Here is a 22298-nt window from a genome sequence, read left to right on the forward strand (position 1 = left end):
TTATAACTGAAGGTGCGCCCCTTCCATGGAAATCTCCCCACCTTCCCCTCTTCCTAGCCCATGGGAACCACCGTTCTACTGTTTCCATGGCTTTTTATTTTTTATTTTTATTTACCTTTTTAGATTTTACATAAAACGAGATCAAGCAGTAGTTGCCCTTCTGTATTCGATTTATTTCCTTTAGCATAATGTCTGCAAGATTTATCAATATTGTTGTAGATGAAAGAGTTTCATTTTTATTAAAGCTGAAACTATGTATCTCTCAGTTTATTTATCTGTATCAGAGGAGTGCAGATGCCCTTGATAATCCTGATTTTATGTCCTTTGGCTATATACTCCCAATTGGGATTAGTACTATTTCTAGTTTAAAAATTTTAAGGAACCGCCATATTGTTTTCCATAATAGCTGCACCAATTGACATCCTCAGCAACAGTGTGCAAGTGTTCTCTCTTTCTACACCCTAACACTTTGCATCTTTTGACTTTTTGTTAATAGGCATCCAAACACCACGACAAGGTAATACTTCATCGTGATTTTGATTGTAATTACTCTGATAATTAGTGAGGTTGAGCTTTATTTATTTATTTATTTATTTATTTATTTATTTTTTAACAGTTTTCTCAAACATCATTTTATTCATTGTGCAATATTACATCCTAGGATATTCTATAATTTAAGAAAGTAAGTGCAAATTGTAGAATATTTAAACTGCTTCATTTTTTTAAATTTGTGTAGCTTTTATATTTTATTTTTATATACCTGCTGCCCATTTGTATATCTTTGGAAAAATTGCTATTTATATATTTTGCCCAATTATTAATCAAGAAATTGCTTTTAATTCTGCTGTGGGTTCTTTTTTGTATTGATTAGTACGACATATATTTTGGATAGTAACATATTATCCTGCATATGGTTTACAAATATTTTCTCCCATTTCCTATAATGCCTTTATATTTTGTTATTTCCTTTATTGTGCAGAAAATTTTTACTTTGACATAGTTCCACTTGTTCATTTTTGCTTTTGTTGACTGTGTTCTTGGTGTCATATCCAAAACATCATTGCCATGACCAGTGTCAAGGAGGTTTTTCCCCATTTTTTTAGAGGATTCATCATTTCAGTTCTTATGTTTAAGTCTTTATTTCATTTCAAATTCATTTTGTGATGATATGAGAGATTCACTTTTTTCTGTGCATAGCTAGTTTTTCCTACACTACTCCTTGTTTTTTTCCTACACCACTCCTTGATTTTATCCTTTCTCCATTCTGTGAGATCGGTTGACTGTACCTTTGTGAGTTTATTTCTGGGTACTCTTCTGTTCTATTGGTTTTTATGTAGGTACTATACTATATTGTACCTACACTATATTTTATGACTACACTATATTGTATGTACACTATATTGATAACTACAGCTTTGTAATATAGTTTGAAATCAGGAAGTGTGAGGCTTTCAGCCTTTTTGTTCTTCTCAGTGTTTGGCTATTTGAGGTCTTTTGTGGTTCCATACTAATTTTAAAATTGTTGTTCTACATTTTTAATAAAATGGCATTTAAATTTTGATAGAAATTTAAATCTGTAGATCAGTTTGTGTAGTATGGATATTTTAACAATATTAATTTTTAGAATCCATGAACACATATTTTCCATTTTGTATTCTTTATTTTCTTTCCTCAACATTTTATAGTTTTCAGTATGCAGATCTTTCATATTCTTTGTTAACTCATTCCTAAGTATTTCATTCTATTTGATAATATTGTAAATGGAACTATCTTTATTCCTGTTTCAGATATTTTGTTGTTACTGTAAAAAAATGCACCTGATGTGCATATGTTAATATTGTATCCTGAAAATTTACTGACTTGGTTAGTTATAACAGGTTTTTTTTTTTCTGGTAAAATGGTGGGTATTCTGAATTCTGGTTAAACTTTAAATTGATAGTTGCTATTATCATTTCAAAATTATTTAAAATATGACCAGATGGATTCCTGCTTTCATGAATTCAATGGAATTCAAATCTTCCCATTTAAAATAATTTTGTCTGGGTGACCTAGGCCCCGGGGATTGGGGGCACACCGTGGGAGCCAGGAAATTCGTTTGGGGGTGGGAGGGAGAAGCCCTCAGAGAGGTGGCTGAGCTGGGGAAGCAGAGAGGGGCTCCGGGGACAGCCGGGAGGAGAGAGGGTCATGTCGGAGACCCAGTGGGGAGACAGAATGGGACAGAAAAGGAGGAAAGGTGAGAGTTAGCAACAGGACGGCTTTCCGGCGCGGCAGGGAACTTTGCTGAAACTGCGGGCCCCAGGGAACAGCGCGGGCAGAGTGGGAGGGAGTGGAGAGGACCCAGCAGACCCCAAGGTCAGTGTGGAGAAAGGGACATTTCCCACTTCCTTCGCCTCTGCCCAGCATTCTGCATGCAGGCCCCCCCAGGGGCAGGGCATGGGAGGAGGTGGCTCCCGGCAGGCTCGGAGAACTAATGGGCGCACACCCGCTTCGCAGGGCCGGGGTGACAGGGGAAGCCTGAGACGGCTGCGGATCTCGCCGGCCCCATGGGTGGGCGCGGGGGACGCGGGAGGGTCTGAGCTCAGGGGGTCAGCGCCGGGGCCTGCAGGTGGCCCTGGAGGAATCTGCAAGCACTACCCCCTCCTGTGCAGCGGGCCTTCTGGGAAACCAGTGTGGACAGCGCCCTGGACACGCTCTTCCCAGCTGGAACATTCGTGAGGCTGGAATTTAAGCTCCGACAGACAGAGAAGCGGCCTGAGGAAGGACTGGAAGAAACCCAAGTGCAAAGTCCAGCCCGAGGGGAGGAAGCAGACATGGCTGACCTGCGTCAAACTGGGCTGTGAGGATAAGGTTCTGGGCAGGATGGTTCGCTGCCCTCCAGAGACGCAGACTCGGCGGGAGCCTGAGGAGCACCTGGAGACCCAGTGAAGCTGGGCGGAGCGGGCGGTGAGGACCCCACAGCTGCTGCTTCCCTGCACAGTTCGCCTTCTCCAAGGCCCAGCCCCCAGCGGAGCCCAGCACTGAATCACAGGACGCCCCCTGGAGCCCTGGAGGGGGTACCAGTGGAAGACCCACCTCCAAGGGAGAAGACTCCACTGTATCTCCAGATAATAAAACTATTCTCTCCCCCCAAAAAATACATAAATAATTTTGTCTGGTCTTTGAAAATGTTTATCCTCTGTCTACTGGTCAAAATGCCACCCATTTATCTATATGCCTAATTAGTCAAACTTTTTAATGAAGTTATTTAACATTCTTTTTTATTATGAAACAAAACAGTAAATTTGTTAATGGTTTTAATATCATCTAATATGATTGAAAATATGTCAATTTGTCATTGCCAATGAATCTTTGTGTTATTTATTTTACTCTGTTACATATTCTGTCCATAAAGGTCTAAATGGCTTAGAATCTTACCTAACATATTGTATGTGCTAAGTACTAACTACTCTGATTCATCAAATTATCTTTCTATACCATTCTTAAAACACAATATTATTTTTTATTTATTTTTATTAAAATTTTTTTGCCTAATCTAATTATTTATGAAAATTATGAGGTCTATTCAGTTTGTTCTCTTGATAAAAGCCAAAGGTTTTTTTTCTCTTTTTTTTTTTTTTTGAGACCGAGTCTCCCTCTGTTCCCCAGGCTGGAGTGCAGTGACACAATCTCGGCTCACCACAACCTCCGCTTCCCGGGTTCAAGTGATTCTCCTGCCTCAGCCTCCCAAGTAGCTGGGACTACAGGCGTGCTCCACCATGCCTGGCTAATTTTTGTATTTTTAGTAGAGATGGGGTTTCACTATATTGGCCAGGCTGGTCTTGAACTCCTGACCACGTGATCCACCCGCCTCAGCCTCCCAAAGTGCTGGGATTATAGCCTTGAGCCACTGCACCAGGCCTTTTTTTAAATCTCTTTATTAATATGTTAGAGAGCACAAATGCAGCTCCCTTACAGAAGCATGTTGCATAGTGATGAATTATGGGCTTTGGTGTGACAATCATCTGAATGTTGTTCATTGTCCCAATTAGCTATTTTCTCATTCCTAAACCCTCTCCAACCTCCCATCTTTCTGAGTCTCCAGTGTCTATTTTTCCAGTCTCTATATCCAAGTGTATGCATAATTGAGTTCCCACTTACAAGTGACAAAATACAGAATTTGATTTTCTGTTTCTGAGCTTTTTGACTTACAATAATGGCCTCTGGTTTTATTCATGTTGTTGCAGAAGACATGATTTGATTCTTCTTCATGGCTGAGTAGCATTCCATGGTATACTTGTATAGCACATTTTCCTTATTCGATTATTGACTGATAAATTTAAATTGATGTCATATATTCGCTATTGTGAATAGTGCTGTGATGAACATATGAGCGTGGGTATTTTCTTTATGTAACAAATTATTTTCCTTTGGTTAGATATCAAGTAGTGGGAGTGCTGAATCAAATGGAAGTTCTATTTTTAGTCTATTTTGAAATCTCCATACTGTTTTCCATAGAGGTTGTAGAAAGTTACTTTCCCACAAACAATGTATAAGTGTTCTCTTTCCTCTGGATCCTTGCCGATAGCTCATTTTTCTGCTTTTTAGTAATAGCCATTCTGCATGGTGTAAGTTGGTACCTCATGTGGTTTTTAATTGGCATTTCTCTGATGATTGACAACGTTAAGCATCTTTTACATGCTTGTTGACCATTGACCATCATTGTCTTTTTTTTTAATGTTCATGTTGTTTGCTTGCTTTTTAATGAGGTTACTTGTTTTATTTTTGTTGAGCTGTTTGAGTTCCTTGTATATTCTGGACATTAGATCTTTGTCACATGCAAAAGTTGTAAACATTTATCTCGTTCCATAGGTTTTCTGTTCACTGTGTTAATTAAAAAGCTCATTTTCAGGAGCTTTTTAGTTTAATTGAGTTCCTTTTGTCTATTTTTGTTATTTTTACATCTGCTTTTGAGATCTTAGTCATAAATTCTTTGTCCAAGTCAATCTCTAGAAGAGTTTATCCTAGAGTTTCTTCTAGCATTTTTATAGTTTCAGGTCTTACATTTTAGTCTTTTAATCCATATTGAGTTGATTTTTGTATATGGTGGGATATAGGGGTCTCATTCCATACTTCTACATATGGCAATATAATTTTTCCAGCACAATTTGTTGAATAGGATGTCATTTCTCCAGTGCATGTTTTTGTTGACTTTGTAAAAGATCAGTTGTTTGTAGGTATGTGGCTTTATTTCTAGGTTCTCTATTCTGTACCATTGATCTATGTGTCAATTTATGTCAGTACCATGCTGTTTTGGTTACTACAGCATTCCAGCATAATTTTAAGTCAGATAATGTAATATCTCCAGCTTCATTCTCTTTGCTTAGATTTGCTTTGCCTATTCAGGCTCTTTTTGTGGTTCCACGTGAATTTTAGTGTTTTTTTCTAATTAAAAAAATAACATTGGCATTTTGGTAGGAATTGCATTTAATATGTAGATTACTTTGGGCAGTAGTAATTTTAATGATCATAATTCTTCCAATCCATGAGCATGGGATATTTTTCTCATTTGTGTCATGTACAATTTCTTTCATCAGTGTTTTGTAGTTTTCCTTGTAGGGCTCGTCCATCTCTTTGACTGATTGTATTTCTAAGCATTTTACCTTTTTTATAGCTATTGTAAAAGGAAATGACTGTTTAATTCAGTTCTCAGCTTGATCATCCTTGGTGTATAAAAATGCTACCAATTTTTGTACATTGATTTTTGCATCCTGAAGCATTATTAAATTTATTTATCAGATCTAAGAGTTTTTTTGGTGGTCTTTAGAATTTTTGTATATATGATATTATATAATCAGCAAAGAGGGACAATTTGACTTTCTAATTATAACCACATAGATGGTATCACCAAGACCAATAGACAGAGTCTCTGTGGAGGGCACAGGTGATGGTATTTCTTTAAGCTGGCCATGTGATCATGGCTGGAAGCATGGGCCGAAAGCCACTTAGCTAAGCATTGCCTCTCAAGTCTTTCTTTCTTTCTTTCTTTCTTTCTTTCTTTCTTTCTTTCTTTCTTTCTTTCTTTCTTTCTTTCTTCTTCCTTTTCCTTCAACAGAGTTTTCACTCATTGTCCAGGCAGAAGTGCAGTGGTGTCATCTTGGCCCACTGCAACCTCCACCTCCCAGGTTTGAGTGATTCTGCAGTCTCAGCCACCTGAGTAGCTAGGATTACAGGCACCAGCCACCAGTCCTGGCCAATTTTTGTATGTTTTAGTAGAGACATGGTTTGGCCATGTTGCCCAGGCTGGTCTTGAACTCCTGACCTCAGGTGATCTGCCCACTTCAGCCTCCCAAAGTGTTGGGATTACAGGCGTGAGTCACCACGCCCGGATGCCTCTCAAGTTTCAATGTTCATATGAATTATTTCTAATTCCAGGCTCTCTCTTAGTAAAGTGATTCTGCAGGTATGGAAGGGGTCCATGAATTGGCTTCTTTAAAAAGTCTCCTGTTAATGCTGATGTTTCTTCCACTACATCCAATATAGTAGCACTCAGCTAAGGAAAGTAGGCACAGCACAGAGCTCCTGACACCCAACACTCTTACCACAACACAAATACTTTTGGCCCAAAGTGGAAGCCATCAATCACCATTTTCAAACATGTCATTTTCTGCTGGCTCTTTGCAGTTTAGAAAGCCTAGAGAAGGCATCGATATTTGAGTAAGTCTGCATTTGGAAAACATGTACACATGAGTTAATACAATGTTTACTGAGCACATACCATGTGTTCAGAAGTTTGTTACAGAGCACTGATCAGGAAACATTACATGATGTGAGTTAATCCTCATAGCACCCTGGGAGTTGGGTGCTAAGTTTTCTGTAATTTTCAGGATTTAAATGAAGGGCCTAGCGTTTCTATTTTTTCTTCCATTTTAAAAATTATTTACCTGAAAAATAAAATGTACAGAATAAAAGCTATATTGACAGATGAGAGGGATAGAGAAAAAAGGGTGAACTGTTCAGAGAGATGTTTTATATTTATATTTACCTTCTTGTGCCTTGTGAAGCAGCCACTGAATTTGCAGGAATGGAAAACAAGTTGCTAGGTGGAGTGTCTCTAGAAGCACTGGCTTCAATGAAAAAGAAAATATAGCCCCCAAATATAGAATTATTTGCTTCCATTTATCTGCTTTTCCATTTTAGGAAATTGTGGGCACCAGCTCAGTAGAGGCGGCAGGAGCCCCCACCCGACTATCTGGTCTCCTTTAATCAGTTCTGTGAGAGAAGATTCCAGGGTGAGGCCAGATCTGGATGAGGCCTTAGAAGAGGGTGGATCTGGGCAGGGCTGGAATAGAAAGTGGACCCCATGTTTCTGATGTTCATGCTGGTGGAGTATTTCCGGTTCTGTCTTTCCTAAGCCTGCCCAACAGAGACTTGACTCTTAGAGCTTGTGTAATTTTAATCTGTTTTAGCCACTTCCCTGTCAATTTTTATAACACACGATGACAAGAAACTTAAGCAAAACTCTTAGGGTTTTTTAGGACAATTATATGAGAAGCTAAAAACTTATTTTTACCAAGATAAAAGAAATAGACATAATCACAACAATAACAATAATTCTTTTGTCCATGAATAGCCCTTCAGATGGTGACATCAGAACTCAAGGAACAGCATAAGGGAAGTGGAGCAAATGCAGCCAAGGCCCCCTGTGCAGCTCCCTTCTCCCTTCCGATCACAGGATGCTGAATTCAGCCATTAATCCATTTCCCTTCCGAATACAGGATGCTGGATTCAGCCATTAATCCATTTCCCTTCCAACCACAGGATGCTGAATTCAGCCATTAATCCATTTCCCTTCCAATCACAGGATGCTGAATTCAGCCATTAATCCGTTTGCTCTAGATGAAAAGTTTCTGGAGAGTAGAAACCATGAATTATTCATCTGTTTTTCTGATGGTCACGTGATGTAGTTTAGATGTCCCCTCCAAATCTCATATTGAATTTTAATCCCCCATGTGGCAGGTGGGGCCTGGGGAGGAGGTGGTTGAATCACTGAATTAGTCCCTCATGGCTCTGTGCCATCCTTGTGATAGTGAGTACTCGCGAGATCTGGTTGTTTAGAAGTGTGGCCCATCCCTCCCCCATCTTTCTTGTTCTACCATGTGAGATGCCTGCTTCTCTTTCACTATGATTGTAAGGTTCCCCAGGCCTTCCCAGAAGCAGATGCTGGTGCTGTGCTTCCTGCACAGCCTGCAGAACCATGAGACAATCAAACTCTTTTCTTATAAATAACCCAGTCTCAGGTTTTTTAAATAGCAATGCAAGAATAGCTTAATACATCACATGAAAAGAAAGCAATTGATTTATTTACCAGTTTGAGTCTCCAGACATCTGCGTTGCTTCAACTCAAAGAACACGAAGGGAGCAACCCCCATCTACTTCTCCTGATCACGGGAGAATCTTCAGCTCATCTTAAAACATTTTAGTCAAAAGCCCCGTGTTTTATGTAGAAGAATGAGGGTGTCTGAAAGAATGGGTCTCTTTATTTATTTTTATTTCTGAGACAGGGTCTCTTTCCCTGTTATTCTGGCTGGGGTGCAGTGGCTCACTGCAGCTTTGACGTTCTGTGCTCCAGCGATTCTCCCACCTCAGCCTCCCAAGTAGCTGGAACCACACGTGTGCACTACCACAACCAGATAATGTTTGTATTTTTGGCAGAGATGAAGTTTTTCTATGTTGAGCACGCTGGTCTTGGACTCCTGAGCTCAAGTGATCCTCCAGCCTCTGCCTTTCAAAGTGCTGGAATTACGGGTGTGAGCCACCACACAGGGCAGATGGGTCTTAAATGATTTTGATCCCGGTACCTGAGCATGGAAGACATGACCTTAACTTTTTTCCTAATAAAATATTTGACAGTTATATAACTATGATTTTTTTATTCCTGTGATTCATAAGGATATGATAGTAAAAGGCCTTGAAAACCTTTGGGGAAAAAGTGCTATATTGTGCTTGAAACCACCTTTTACTCTGAAAGCAAGTGCCATTTAGATACATCTGTTGAGAAGATATTTTCTCCTGCTGCATTTTAGCCAAACAGCTGAGTGTGTTTTGAAGTTGTTTTTTGATTTTTAACAGGACAAGTGTATTTTCTAAGATCCCAAATTCAGGAGTGGCCATGGGGCAAATCACCGCTGTACACATGGAATACATGGGCATCAAACGCATTTCTCACCCCAAACCAGGGGTTTTCCACCTGGGTGCACACGGGAATCACCAGGGAGGCTTTTAAAACTACCTAAGCTCAAAAGGCAATAGATAAATGAATTCAGAATCCCTGCACTGGGACCTGAGCCACAGTGCTGTTTAAAGCTCTCTGGGTGACTATTGGGGAACAATCAAGTCCCCAAACTGCTGGTTTAAATCAGCCCTTCTGGTGAACTAGTGGCAAATGGTTTCCTGAAATGAACCGTTTAAATCAGCCTCTTCCGGTGAACTAGTGGCAAATGGGTTCCTGAAATAAATGGAAAGATTTGCTGCTGCTGGGTTGTGGTCTTCTGATCCTACCTGCATTACCTAGTTTTATTTGCCGAACTGACCTCTGCTGCACATTTTATTCCTGAATCAATCCAGTTCTACTCATACCAAATGAATAGTATGCACTAAGCGCCCTTGCATTGCTGAACCTCACTGTGGGGAGAGGACTTTGCTGAATAATAATTGCATCCTAAAAAAACTCAAAATACTGGACTCAAATGATCCTCCTGCCTTGGCCTCCCAAAGAGCTGAGACTGTAGGCATGAGCCACCGTGCTTGGCCTATACCCTAAAAAATTAAAACTATCTTACTTACTAAATTGATGTAAACATGGGAAGACCTAGAAGGTCACCAAAGTGTTAGGACATAAGTAAATACCTTGGAATATTAATATCCATCTGATTATGCCCTGAGCAAACCTGTCCTACTTCAAATCAATACAAAACAGTGCTCTTATTCTGAGATATGAAGTGAAAATTTTGTGCAGATAGGCAATATTTAAATTTTATACATGTATAACATTCATGCAGAAAGATGTATACAAAGAAATCATGTAAAGTTCAGTGAATTATTACAAAGTGAACACAGATGTGTAACCTAGAAATAGAATAAGCTTCACTGATGCCCTGGCAACCACTTTCTCTCTCTTTTTTCTCCCCCAAAGTCACTAGGATCTTAAGAGCTAACATTGTAGATCAACTTTGTATTATTATACATGTTTTATTACAGAAAATTTAAAACACACGAAATAAAAGAAACAGTACAATAGGCCTGTTACCCAGGCTCAAGAACAACTAATGACATGTCAATTTTGTATTATCTATACTTCAACTCATTTCTTACACAGACTTTATTATTTATTATTTTTTTCTGATATAAAATATGTGCTCATTGAAGGTAAACACTTGGCTGAGCACAATGGCTTGAGCCTGTTTAATCCTATCACTTTGGAATGACAAGGCAGGAGGATCACTTGAGGTCAGGAGTTTGAGAGCAGCCTGGTCAGCATAGTGAGACCATATCTTTATTAAAATTTTTTTTTAATTAATCAGGCTCAGTGGTGCATGTCTGTAGTTCCAGCCACTTGGGGTGTTGACATAGCAGGATCTCTTGATTCTACGAGTTTGAGGCTACAGTGAGTTGTGATTGTGCCACTACACATCAGCCTGGGTGACAGAGTGAGTCTCTGTCTCAAAAAAAAAAATAAAGACTCGACCTTAGTTAGCTTTTTACACATAAACACACCCATATAAACAATCCCTCTTTTAACAATAGAAGTACAAAATTAAAAATCATTAATGTGAACCCATTTTTAACTCAGAATTTATCTTTTAATGTTTCTTTTTTTCTTTTTTTGAGGTAAGATGTAGGCAACATAACAAGACCTCACTGGGGCAAGAGAGTGAGACCTCATCTCTACAACAATTTTTTAAAAGTTAGTTAGGCATAGTGGTGCACACTTGCAGTCACAGCTATTTGGGAAGCTGACTTGGGAGGATCACTGGAGTCTGGGAGGTCAAGGCTGCAGTGAGCTGCGATTGCACCACTGCACTCCATCCAAAAGGTTAGAGTCAGGATCTGTCAAAAATAGGTACAATTTTAACTGCACGTGTTTGACACATCAACACATCCATATAAACAATCCCTCTCTTAAAAATAAAAGTACCCAATTTAACAGTTATTCATATTCATGGGAATTACCTAGAAATTTTTTGTTTGTTTTGTTTTGGATTTTTATTGAAAGGGAACACCTAGAAATGTTATTTAAAATCTAGATTTTGATGAAAATAAGCCTGAGTTTTTTCTTTTTTTGAGACGCAGTTTTGCTCTGTTGCCCAGCTGGAGTGCAGTGGCGTGATCTTGGCTCACCAAAACTTCTGCCTCCTGGGTTCAAGTAATCCTCCTGCCTCCTAAGTAGCTGGGATTACAGGGGTGAGCCACCACATTCAGTTAATTATTTTTTTGTATTTTTAGTACAGATGGGGTTTCCTTATGTTGGCTAGGCTAGCTTTGAACTGCTGACCTAAGGTGATACACCTGCCTTGTCCTGCCAAAATGCTGGGCTTACAGGCATGAGCCACCGTGCCTGTAAGTAGCAGACCCCTCTTCATGCCTTTTATAGAGTTATCCAAAAAGCAGTCATTTACACAAGAGCAGACAATTTTCCTAACCTTCTCTTGAGTTTACATGTTAATATTGTTACAAAATTTAATTTAATTTTCTTATAAAATTACCTGACCACATTTTAAATGTTACATCATAATATATCAAAATTTATTTAGATGTAAAACAAATTTTATGATATCATAATATTATAATATATAATGATATATTATGATAAGTTCCATTTACATTCAGACAATTTCACTAGGCAGTGTGTGTCTACCACTATTTCTTTTTTGGTTCCACTATTTGCACAGGCAGCACAGCTGGGAAAACACTGACTCACCCAACACAGTCTCTTCCCCGTGTCTTTCTCCTCCTCAAGGAATCAGTTCATCAGTCAATCAAGTCATGTGGGACTGGAGGCTGAGTACTCCCTAAAATAGAAGGTCTCATTCCTGCATGCTTTCCTCAGTAGAGGGGGAGACAAGAAGGTCCTTTTAGGGGACACTTGCTTGGACATAGACGAGGCTAGTTGGAGGGCTCTGACCAGCAGAGACAGACTTCGCCACAGTAGGAAGGGATGAGGCAGCTGTTCTGAACCTAGAGCTCCAACACACCTTGTCCCCTCTCACTGAGGCAATTTTGAGAGGCTGCCCTGGAATATGGTGGATGTTGAGAAACAATGTGGGTTTGCCGGGATCCAGGTGGTGTCTGCGGTGTGAAGACAGGAGCTGAATGTTCAGAATCTAGGCTGTTTTTCTTGTGATCAGTTGGGTTACCTGTTTGAGGCCAAGTCCATTTTTATTAGGGAGGCTGAATAAATTCCACAGAACACAATGGCACTCCCAGGATGACTGAGGAAGGGTGAGAAAGGGGGAAGCTTTTTCCACCTAGACTTTTTGCTACCTCAGAAATCAGGAGCTGATTAGGTTAGCACTGGCTCAACCTAATCAATTCAATTTTATTGCATTTGATCTAATTATGTTCCCCATTTTTAAGGTAGGAAGGGTCATTTCATTTGGTATATATTTTCTCTCTGCATTTTTATTTCATCATGTGTGGATCTAATACAATCAACCATAATTTGACATTTGTTGTTTCCAAGCATTTAAGAAATTATAATATCTATGCATACAATGTTAACACTATGTATAATAAATTCCCTTTCTGTGCAAAATATATAACGTCTGTCAATATAGGCATGTTTAATTGTGCATCTTGAAAGGTGAACAAGATCATAAATACCTCCAAGTAGAAACTGGGACAGAAATCGGAAGAAATGATTCCCTGATCTTCCGATCCCTGTGCTCCCGGTTCTTTGTTTTCTTGACACTATGATAGGATCCTGAAAATGTCTCCCCTTATCTGTGTCTAGGTCCCCAGTAGAACTACAGCAAGAAACTTCTGATTGAGGATCTAAGAAGCGGCAGGAATGAGAAAACTGTTCAGCCAATCAGAGTAAGCCACGCCCAGCCGAGGGACGTATAAAAGGCAGGTCTATCAGAATAACCCACACTCTGCCTTTGGACGTGTGAGAGAGTGCACCTTTCACTTGAGCTTCAACATGGGAAAGGGAAATGAAGACCCTGATCTCCACTGCTCCTCCATCCAATGCTCCACTGACCAGCCCCCTTTCCAACAGATCTCCTTTACAGAAAAGGGCTCAGATGAGAAGAAACCATTCAAAGGAAAAGGCAAGACTGCCTTCTCCCATTCCAGTGAGAAGCACATACAAAGGCAAGGTAAGGTATTGGGCTGCTCCTATGGAGGCTGGAAGGAGGGTTGGAATCAGGGATACTGAGCTATGTGTTTTTGGTAGGGTTTTATTTTGAGATTGGGGATGGGAAATGGCTTAGTGCCCTCAGGGGACTTTGAGAAATGTATTCACTCATGACACTGGCAGAAGAGCTTCCATGAAAGACTGATTCACAAAAATGCATCAGAGATAGACTATGGGACTCTGCCTAGGAAGAGGTGAGTCATCTTAACTTTCTTTTGCAGCAGAATCGGAGCCCAATCCCAACAAGGAGAATTCTGAAGAAACCAAGCTCAAGGCCGGGAACAGCACTGCTGGATCAGGTAAGATTTGACTCTTTCAAGGTGTGAAGGGACAGAGCAGCAACACAGGCTCCCCTGGCAAGGACACTGGGAGCTCCTTGGCAGCCAGGGCCATACAGATCCTGGACACTGGAGAATAGAAGAGAGCTGGGGTTTGGTGGTAACCTCAGCTCCTGTGTGTCCAGGATGGACTAGGAATTTCAGGGTGTTCAGCTGGAGGCCCTTTCTCAAACTCTCATTGTGTTCACAGAACCAGAGTCCAGCTCATATCGGGAAAACTGCAGGAAAAGAAAAATCAGTTCCAAAAGCAGCTGCCAAGATAGAGCAGGTAGAATCTTGGTGTTTATTGTTGTTGTTGTTGGTGGTGGTTTTTTTGTTTTTGGTTTGCGCCAAAAGGCAAATAATCAGGAAACTTTTAAACGAGGCTTGAGCGGAAAGGGAGTTACTTATTGACGAGTAAGTTTTTGAGATCTTAGCACTCTGAGAATATCTGGGGACTTACAATAGGTTCAGCCTCACTTCATTCCAGTGCTGAGATGGTCAGGAAGGAATGGGAGAGACAAGTGGGGTTCACCTGGGTGCACAGGGGGTTCTGGAAATGAGGGTCTGTGGGGACTGCTCTGGTGAGTCTCTCATATGCTTTCTTTGCAGGGAACCATCCAGAAGAGGAGCTCAGCTTGATGTTGAAAAAGAAATCAAGATCGTCCACTGCTGTGCACAACAGTGAAATCCAGGAGACCTGTGATGCCCACCATAGGGGACGTTCCACGGCTCGCACTGGGCACAGCAAGCGGCACAGGTCTCGGCCCCTAGGAGTCCAAACACCGTCACTTCGAAAAAGCTTGGTGACCTCGGTGCGAGCTATGTCAGAGGCTGTTTATCAAGACCTAGCCCAGGTATGGGCACAGCAGATCCATTTTCCACTGACCTGTGAGCAGCTGACACTGCTCACTCAGCTCCGGTGGCCTCTGTGTGCCCAGGTGCAGACCTTGTATTCCATGGCCACCCAGGCAGCTTATGTCTTCCCTGCAGAGGGCTGGCTTGTCCCAGCCACACTGCCTGGTCCTGGGGATTCAGCCCTGGAGAGAGAAGCCCAGCCTTTCCCTGGGCAGGAGATAACTGAGACTCTCAGTGGATCAGATGAGGCTAGGATGGGAGCACCCTGACCCTATTCAGCAGAGATGCAGCTCTTGGAATGAGAACAATGACCTGCTTCTTCTCAGATTCTTCCAGATGACCAGCAGTGACAATTTTAGACACGCTGTGTTAATAAATGACAGAACCTGAAGAAGTCATAGGAAAAAACTTGAGTGGTATACTCAGAACGGTGAGCCCTGCATTTTGCAGACGGCTAAGTCTATAGACAAATTTTATATTTCATGTTAGACATTTGATGCCTTTTGGATGTCTGATGACAGTCGTGCATTTCTATATAATCAGAAAAATATTAGACTGTAATCGTGAATTTGCATATTTTAGATTGCAGAAAAGTAAATATAAAATTATATGTTCCTTTTTTTTTGTTTTTGAGACAGTCTTGCTACGTTACCCAGGCTGGAGTGCAGTGGCAAAATCTTAGCTCGCTGCAGCCTCTGCTTCCTGTGTTCAAACAATTCTCATGCCTCAGCCTCCCAAGTAGCTGGGACTACAGGAATGTACTGTCATGTCTGGCTAATTTTTTTTTCTTGTATTGTTAGTAAAGACAGAGTTTTGTCACTTTGGCCAGGTTGGCCTCGAACTCAGGTGATCCACCAGCCTCTGTCTCCCAACGTGATGGGATTACAGGCATGAGCCCCCTTACCAAGAAATCGCTTCTCTTTTAATCCAGAAAATGTTGTAGGCTCTCCCTCTTCCAGCCTGAACCCATGGAGTACTAATATCCACAAACCATTAATAGCACTCCCTGTGAAAAAATGTTTACACATTTTTACAGTTTGATATAATTACAGTAAAATTACTATGCAAGCTATTTACTTTTAATATTTCTATATGAAATTTAAATCAAGATATATTAAATGGTAAATGATTGTACTTATTTATTGAACTGCCTCATGTTTTATTTCATTTTAAAATCCTAAATTTATATTTTATTGTATTTTATACATTTCAATTGATTGCACTATATTGCAGGATATGGAGATTTCATCACATATTACAATACAGTGTATTTTGTTATATTTGACGTATATTCTACTTGTATTTTGTACTGAGATCATACAATCTTTCATTATCTAAGTATATTAATTACTTGTTTGGTTGCTTTATAATTTTCATTTTATGTAATGAAATAAACATTAATGTTGTCTGGAATTTTAAATTTCTTTCATATGGAATTTGTATTTAATAAAGATGTGAAAAGAGAATGTCTTATCTTCACTTCTGTGTCATCCTATCCTTGACCTCCCCACAGCCCACAGCTCTTGTCATAGTACAGGAATAATGTTCTATCACTACAGGAAATGGGGCTAATTCAATGGTAATAGACAGATATAAATTGGAGATATAGAGATTTTATTCTCCACCACTGCAGCAGAAAATAATCACAGTAATGTGAGTCACACAATTTTTGGGTTGACACTGCTTATGAGTTATGCCTACACTATGCTGTAGAATAACTCTGAAATAAATTACGTCTATTAAACAAAGGCACATACATAAATAACGTGTCTAAATAACAATGTACATATCTTAATGAAAACGAATATTTTGCTAAAAAATGTTAACACATAGATACACATAATGGGGTCATACAATGTTGAAAAATAGAGATGGGGAGAGGAACAGAGACAGAGAAAGGGAGGAATGGAGCGAGAAAAGGACAGATGGACAGAGGGACATTGGAAAGGAGAAAGTGGGGACAGGGGGAGGAAGGGAGGTAGGGAGGGAGGAGGGAGGAAGGGAAGGACAGAAGGAGAAAGGGAGCAAGAGACAGAGAGAGGAAGGCAAAGAGAAAAGTGGTCTTCTGCCTCCAGGACCAGCAGGACCTCGCACTCCGGGAAAATGCTGGGTGCCCAGTGCAGGCTGAGTGCTCGGCCGACAGCCGCATTGGCCTGCGGGGCGCTCACCAGCCCTCCAGATCTCCAGCCTGGGTCACCTCATCCCGGAGCGATTCAGACGAATTCCGCCTCCCAAGGAATGATCGAATTGCCCAGAGAGCACTGAGCGGAGACTTGGCTGATTGTCTGTTTTTCATCCACATGGTTCACAGATGACATAGCCCCACGCTGAGCCTGCAACAGAGCAGTCACACTCAGGCAGAGTGAACCATGATTCCGGGTTCCACGTTCCTTTGCCCTCTGCAAGGGGAGCCTGTTGCTCACGTGTCTCCGGCCTCCGAAAGTGTGACCATGTTGACTGTTTCCCGAGCTCTGTGGGGACACAGAAACCTCCAGCGAAGCATGGAAAAGCAGCATCGTGACATCGCTCCCCTTTCCAGTTTCCAAACAGGCCACAGTGGAGACTTTCCTCGTTGCAGGAAACAGGAATGCGTGGTCAGGCCATGATGCACCGGACGTTTCTTTTCTCTGTAGTTTCGCTCTCGTTTTCTACATGAAAATGAACGAGATACACACCCCTGCGTGTGTGAGACTATCACGGCAATGGCGACACACACAGGCGTTGGCGCCTTCCCGGAAAGGGCCTGGAAAACTCAAGACTGTCATGGAGGTTCAGTTCCGCACTCCACCCTTCAGGGTGGTTTCTGCCTGAAAACTGTGCGAATCAAGACAGCTGCTTCCAGTTTCCATAGAATTACTGCAGAACCTTAGAGAGTTAGCCCCCGAAGCCCCTCTTTCCCCTCCAATCTGGCCCTACACCCACCCACCCCACAAGGCCCTGGTCCCTGTAGTTTTCGGCTTCGGAGGGCGGGCTACCCCGGGACCACGGGCCCCGAGCTCATGAATGTTCATAACGGGGTGGAGGTGGTAGGTCTTTCTAAGGGCCTCCTGGCTCGACCTGCGCACAGTGCACAGGCCGGCTGAGGAGCAGGGGAGCCCACCGGCCTCTCTCTGCCCGTGTCCGTCCGTGAAATTCCGACCGGGGCTCCCCGCGATGGCTCTCCCGACACCTTTGGACAGCACCCTCCCCGTGGAAGCCCGAGGACGAGGACGGCGAAGGATACTCGCTTGGACCCCGAGCCAAAGAGAGGTCCTGCGAGCCTGCTTTGAGCGGAACCCGTACCCGGGCATCAATCGCCACCAGAGAACGGCTGGCCCAGACCATTGGCATTCCGGAGCCCAGGGTCCAGATTTGGTTTCAGAATGGGAGGTCATGACAGCTGAGGCAGCACCGGCGGGAATCTCAGCCCTGGCCCCGGAGACGCGGCCCGCAAGAAGGCAGGCGATAGCGGACCGACGTCACCCGATCGCAGACCGCCCTGCTGGTCTGAGCCTTTGAGAAGGATCACTTTCCAGGCATCGCAACCAGGGAAGAACTGGCCAGAGAGACGGGCCTCCCGGAGTCCAGGATTAACATCTAGTTTCAGAACCGAAGGGCCAGGTACTCGGGACAGGGTGGCAGGGTACCGGCGCACACAGGTGGCCTGTGCAACGCGGCTCCTGGCGGGTGTCACCCTGCTCTCTGGTCGGCCGCCTTCGCCCACACCGGGGCGTGAGGTACGGGCCTCCCCACACCCCACATGCCCTGCGCGCCCGGGGCTTTCCCACAGGGGGCTTTCGTGAGCCAGGGAGCAAGGGCCGTGCCCCTGCTCCAGCCCAGCCAGGCCGCGCCGGCAGAAGGGATCTCCCAACCTACCCCGTTAGGCGGGGATTTTGCCTACGCCGCCCTGGCTCCTCTGGAAGGGGCGCTCTCCCACCCTCAGACGCCTCGGTGGCCTCCGCACCCTAGCAAATGCCGGGAGGACTGGGACCCGCAGCGCGACGGCCTGCCAGGCCCTTGCACAGTGGGACAGCCAGGGCCCACTCAAGCTGGGTGACAAGGCCAAGGTGTGCTTGCTCCACCCACGTCCCAGCGGAGTCCGTGGTGGGGCTGTAGCCCCAGGTCGCTGGGGCGACGTGGGAACCCGAAGACGGGGCACTTCCACCTCCGAAGCTCGCAACCCCGGAGGCCTCCGTATCAAGCACAGATGCAAGCCATCCAGGCGCTCTCCCAAGGGATCCAGGAGCCGGGACGCTCATCTGCAGTCACCTCCAGGCTGTTAGATGAGTTCCTGTCGACCCCAGAGTTTCAGCAAAAGTCACAACCTTTCCTAGATCCGGCGCCACTGGAGGAGCTGAAGCACGTGGAAGAGGCCGCTCCGCTGGAACCACTCCTCAGCCAGGAAGAACACCGGGCTCTGCTGGAGGAGCTTTAGGACGCGGGGTTGGGGCGGGATGGGGGCAGGGTGGCGGCCTCTCTTTCGTGGTGAACCTCTGACTCGGTATAGAGAGACGTGTCTTCTCTTCTAGCTGACCTGTCTAGGATCCCTGAGTTCCAGGTCTGGCGAGAGACTCCACACAGAGGAGGGCTGTCATTCTTTCCTGAGCATCCCGGGGATCCCAGGGCCTGCCCAGGTACCGGGAGGTGGACTGTCTACTGCTCATGCGCGGGTTTGCACGTAGCAGCCTAGGTTTTCTAACCAGCCCAGGCGGAGCTCTCATCCCTTTTCCCCCCACGTTCTTCAGTCGGGATGGTGGAGACCGCAGTCCGCGAAACACTGGGCTGGGGCAGAAGCCAGGCCAGTTCTTTCCGCTGCTCGACTCCTCTGCCTCTTCGCTCACCATCACTTGCCAACCCGTGTCCCGCTAGCCTCCTCGCCAGCACCATGGAGCGCCTTGCAACTAAACGTAGACCCGAGACCTCGCACAAACCGGTGTGCTTCCCTTTCCAGGCAAGAGGGAAGGTAGGGAGAGATGAGGACAGGAACGGAGACAGAGTGGGATGGAAGGATGGGCTAGGAAAAGATGGATGGACTGAGTGACCCTGGAAGGGAGAGAAAGTGGGAGAGAGGGAGAAAGGGAGGAAAAAACCGGGGAAGGGAGGGAAGAACAGAGGGCAGGATGGACCGAGGGACAAAAGGAGCAAGAAACAGATAAAGGAAGGCAGAGAGAAAAACGGTCTTCTGCCTCTAGAACCAACAGGACCCAGCACTCCGGGAAAATGCTGCGTGCCCAGCGCGGGCTAAGTGCTGGGCCCACAGCCCCATTGGCCGGCGGGGCGCTCAGCGGCCCTCCAGATCGCCAGACTGTGTTACTTCATCCTGGAGCGATTCAGACGAATTCCATTTCCGAAGGAATGAGCGGATTCCCCAGAAAGCCATGAGCCGAGACTCACGTGGTTGTCTGTTTTTCATCCACATGGTTCACAGATGACATATCCCCACGTTGAGCCCTGCAACAGAGCGCGAGGCGGATAGTCACATCCACACAGAGTCACACTCAGGCCAACTAAAGCGTGATTCTGGATTCCACGTTTCTTTGCCCTCTGCAGAGGTGCCTGTTGCTCAAGTCTCTGCCCCCACCCCCCAAAAGCGTGACCATGTTGACTGTTTGTTTCCCGAGCTCTGTGGGGCCCCAGAAACTTCCAGGGATGCATGGAAGACCAGCTTCATGTCGGTGCTCTCCTTTCCAGTTTCAAACAGGCTATACTGGAGACTCCCCATTTTGTAGGAAACAGGAATCCATTGTCAGGCCATGATGCACTGGAAGTTTCTTTTCTCTGTGGTTTCACTCTCGTTGTCTACATGAAAATGAACGAGATCCACACACCTGCGTGTGTGAGACTATCACGGCAACTGTGACACCCACACGCTGGCAATAGAGTTGGCAGCCTGATCCCGGGACAAAGGTACTGAGGGACAGCCAGACACAGCCCACCACAAGCACTAGCAAAGCCACACCCAAACACACAGACACACACGGGCGCAAGCACGGGAACACAAGCACACACACAGACACACAAAGACACAGACAGCTTGAAGAAGAGCAAGGGACAGAGGGATGGAAAGATAGAAACGGAAGGAGAGAGAGAAACAGAGATAGAGAGAGAGACAGAGAGAGACTGGGGAAATTGCAAGACAGATAGAGAGAGAGACAGAGAGGGCAAGGTGGAGAGGGAAGTAGAGAAAGGGAGAGTGTCAGGGAGATAGAGAGGGAGAGCAACAGAGCCTTGGAGAGGGAGGCTCTGCTCTGGTAGACAGGGGCCCCTTTGGTCAGGGTAGGGTAGAGGGTGCCTGGGCCGGGCTAGAACACGGGGGCAGGGCCACCCACGCGGGAAAACCAAGGGAGCCTTGAGACGTGTTTTTACTTGGATTGGTTGGTTGCTTTGGGGGTGCGTTTCGTAGTGCCATTCCTTTGCTGGCTCCTCCCTGTCCTCTTGGTGTTGCGGGCCCTGAAATTTGTTGAGTGCACCCATCCCAGTGGCGGGGGCAGTGGCACCGAGCATGCCCACGGGTCGTGGCTTGGGTTTCTCTCGTGTTCAGAGTGGTATGGCCATAGAGGGAGCTGGTCCAAGAGCCCCGTCCATCTATGCCCGCCTGATTCCAGGCATCACCACCAACCTGGGGCCGTGAGGCTGGGATCAGGCACCCCAGAGCCACTTGCCTGCGGCCCGGCTGCTCTCCCCCTTTATACGCCCAAACACCACCAGTCACCGCACTGCGCTTTCCGCAGGCCTCCCAGAGCGTCCCGCTGTCGCCGGCGGGCAGACCATGCGCAGGACCGCCGAGGCACCAGAGGCCTCCATCCCCTGCTAGGGATCTGGACTCTCCAGGAGGCCTCCCTTTAGCTGACACTCCAGGCCTTCCCCTGGCTCTCGAGCTCTGGAGCTTCCAACACTTGGGGCCTACTCAGGACGGGGTGTGCTCCCAGGCATCAGGGCCCAGGGCCCATGTTCCTGGGATCCCCTCTGGTCCTCCGCCTTGCTGCGGAAAATTTATTTTGGATTCCTCCCCACCCCTCCTGCAAGGCCCCCTCTTGCCCTACACACCCAGAGAAGTCAGGGCTGCCCAGGGGCGAACAGCCGGCCCAGCCCCGTGGGCCCTTTTTCTTACAACACCTACACCATTATCGCTTGTCCCGAGGAAGACCCGGCCCGTGGCCAATGGGGCAGGAAGGCCCTGCTTTGTCCCGGGCTGGCATGACAGCCCCGGAAGCCTGATCCTGGGAAAGAGGGGCTGAGGGACACGCAGACACATCCCACTACCATGAGGAAACCCACCCCCCCATACAAAAAGATACACACGGGCGCACGCACGCGTGCCGGCACACACGCACACGTACACGCACGGACACACACACAAAGACACAGCTTGAAGGACAGCAAGGGAAAGAGGGATGGAGAGATAGAAACAAAAGGTGAGAGAGACAGAGATAGAGACAGAGAGGGTGGGGGGAGACGGAGAGAAGGTGACAAAAGAGTGAGAGGTGGAGGGGGAAGGAGAGAAAGAGAAAGGGTGAGGGAGCTGGAGAGGGAGGCTCTGCTCTGGTAGACAGGGCCCCTTTGAGCAGGCCGGGGTGGGGTGGAGGGTGCCTGGGCTGGGCCAGAACAGGGGGGCAGGGCTGTCCAAGCCAGAGGACTAACTGAGCCCTGAGACGTGTTTACTCTTGGATTGCTTGGTTACTTTAGGGGTGCGTTTCGTAGGGTCCTTCCATTGTTTGGTCCTTTCTGTCTTCTTGATGCAGTAGGCTCCG

The 22298-nt window shown here is 45.1% G+C and overlaps 1 protein-coding gene and 1 pseudogene across 2 annotated transcripts; both read left to right on the forward strand.

The window, feature by feature from the left end:
• Positions 1-13109: 13109 nt before the first annotated feature.
• LOC129476771 (protein FRG2) lies at positions 13110-14837 on the forward strand. Of its 2 annotated transcripts, none has more exons than XM_055269624.2 (4): positions 13110-13355; positions 13615-13692; positions 13922-13999; positions 14323-14837. In XM_055269624.2, exons 1-4 carry the CDS (start codon positions 13178-13180, stop codon positions 14835-14837), a joined length of 849 nt encoding a protein of 282 aa, XP_055125599.1. In that variant the 5' UTR covers positions 13110-13177. The 2 variants fall into 2 exon arrangements, with proteins under 2 accessions (XP_055125599.1, XP_055125600.1); XM_055269625.2 differs by having other exon boundaries at positions 13618-13692.
• Positions 14838-17706: 2869 nt separating this feature from the next.
• On the forward strand, positions 17707-18982 carry LOC129476774 (double homeobox protein 4C-like; annotated as a pseudogene).
• The last annotated feature ends 3316 nt before the right edge of the window (positions 18983-22298 follow it).

Source organism: Symphalangus syndactylus, chromosome Y (assembly GCF_028878055.3).
Source record: "Symphalangus syndactylus isolate Jambi chromosome Y, NHGRI_mSymSyn1-v2.1_pri, whole genome shotgun sequence".
In the NCBI taxonomy this organism is placed as follows: Eukaryota; Metazoa; Chordata; class Mammalia; order Primates; family Hylobatidae; genus Symphalangus; species Symphalangus syndactylus.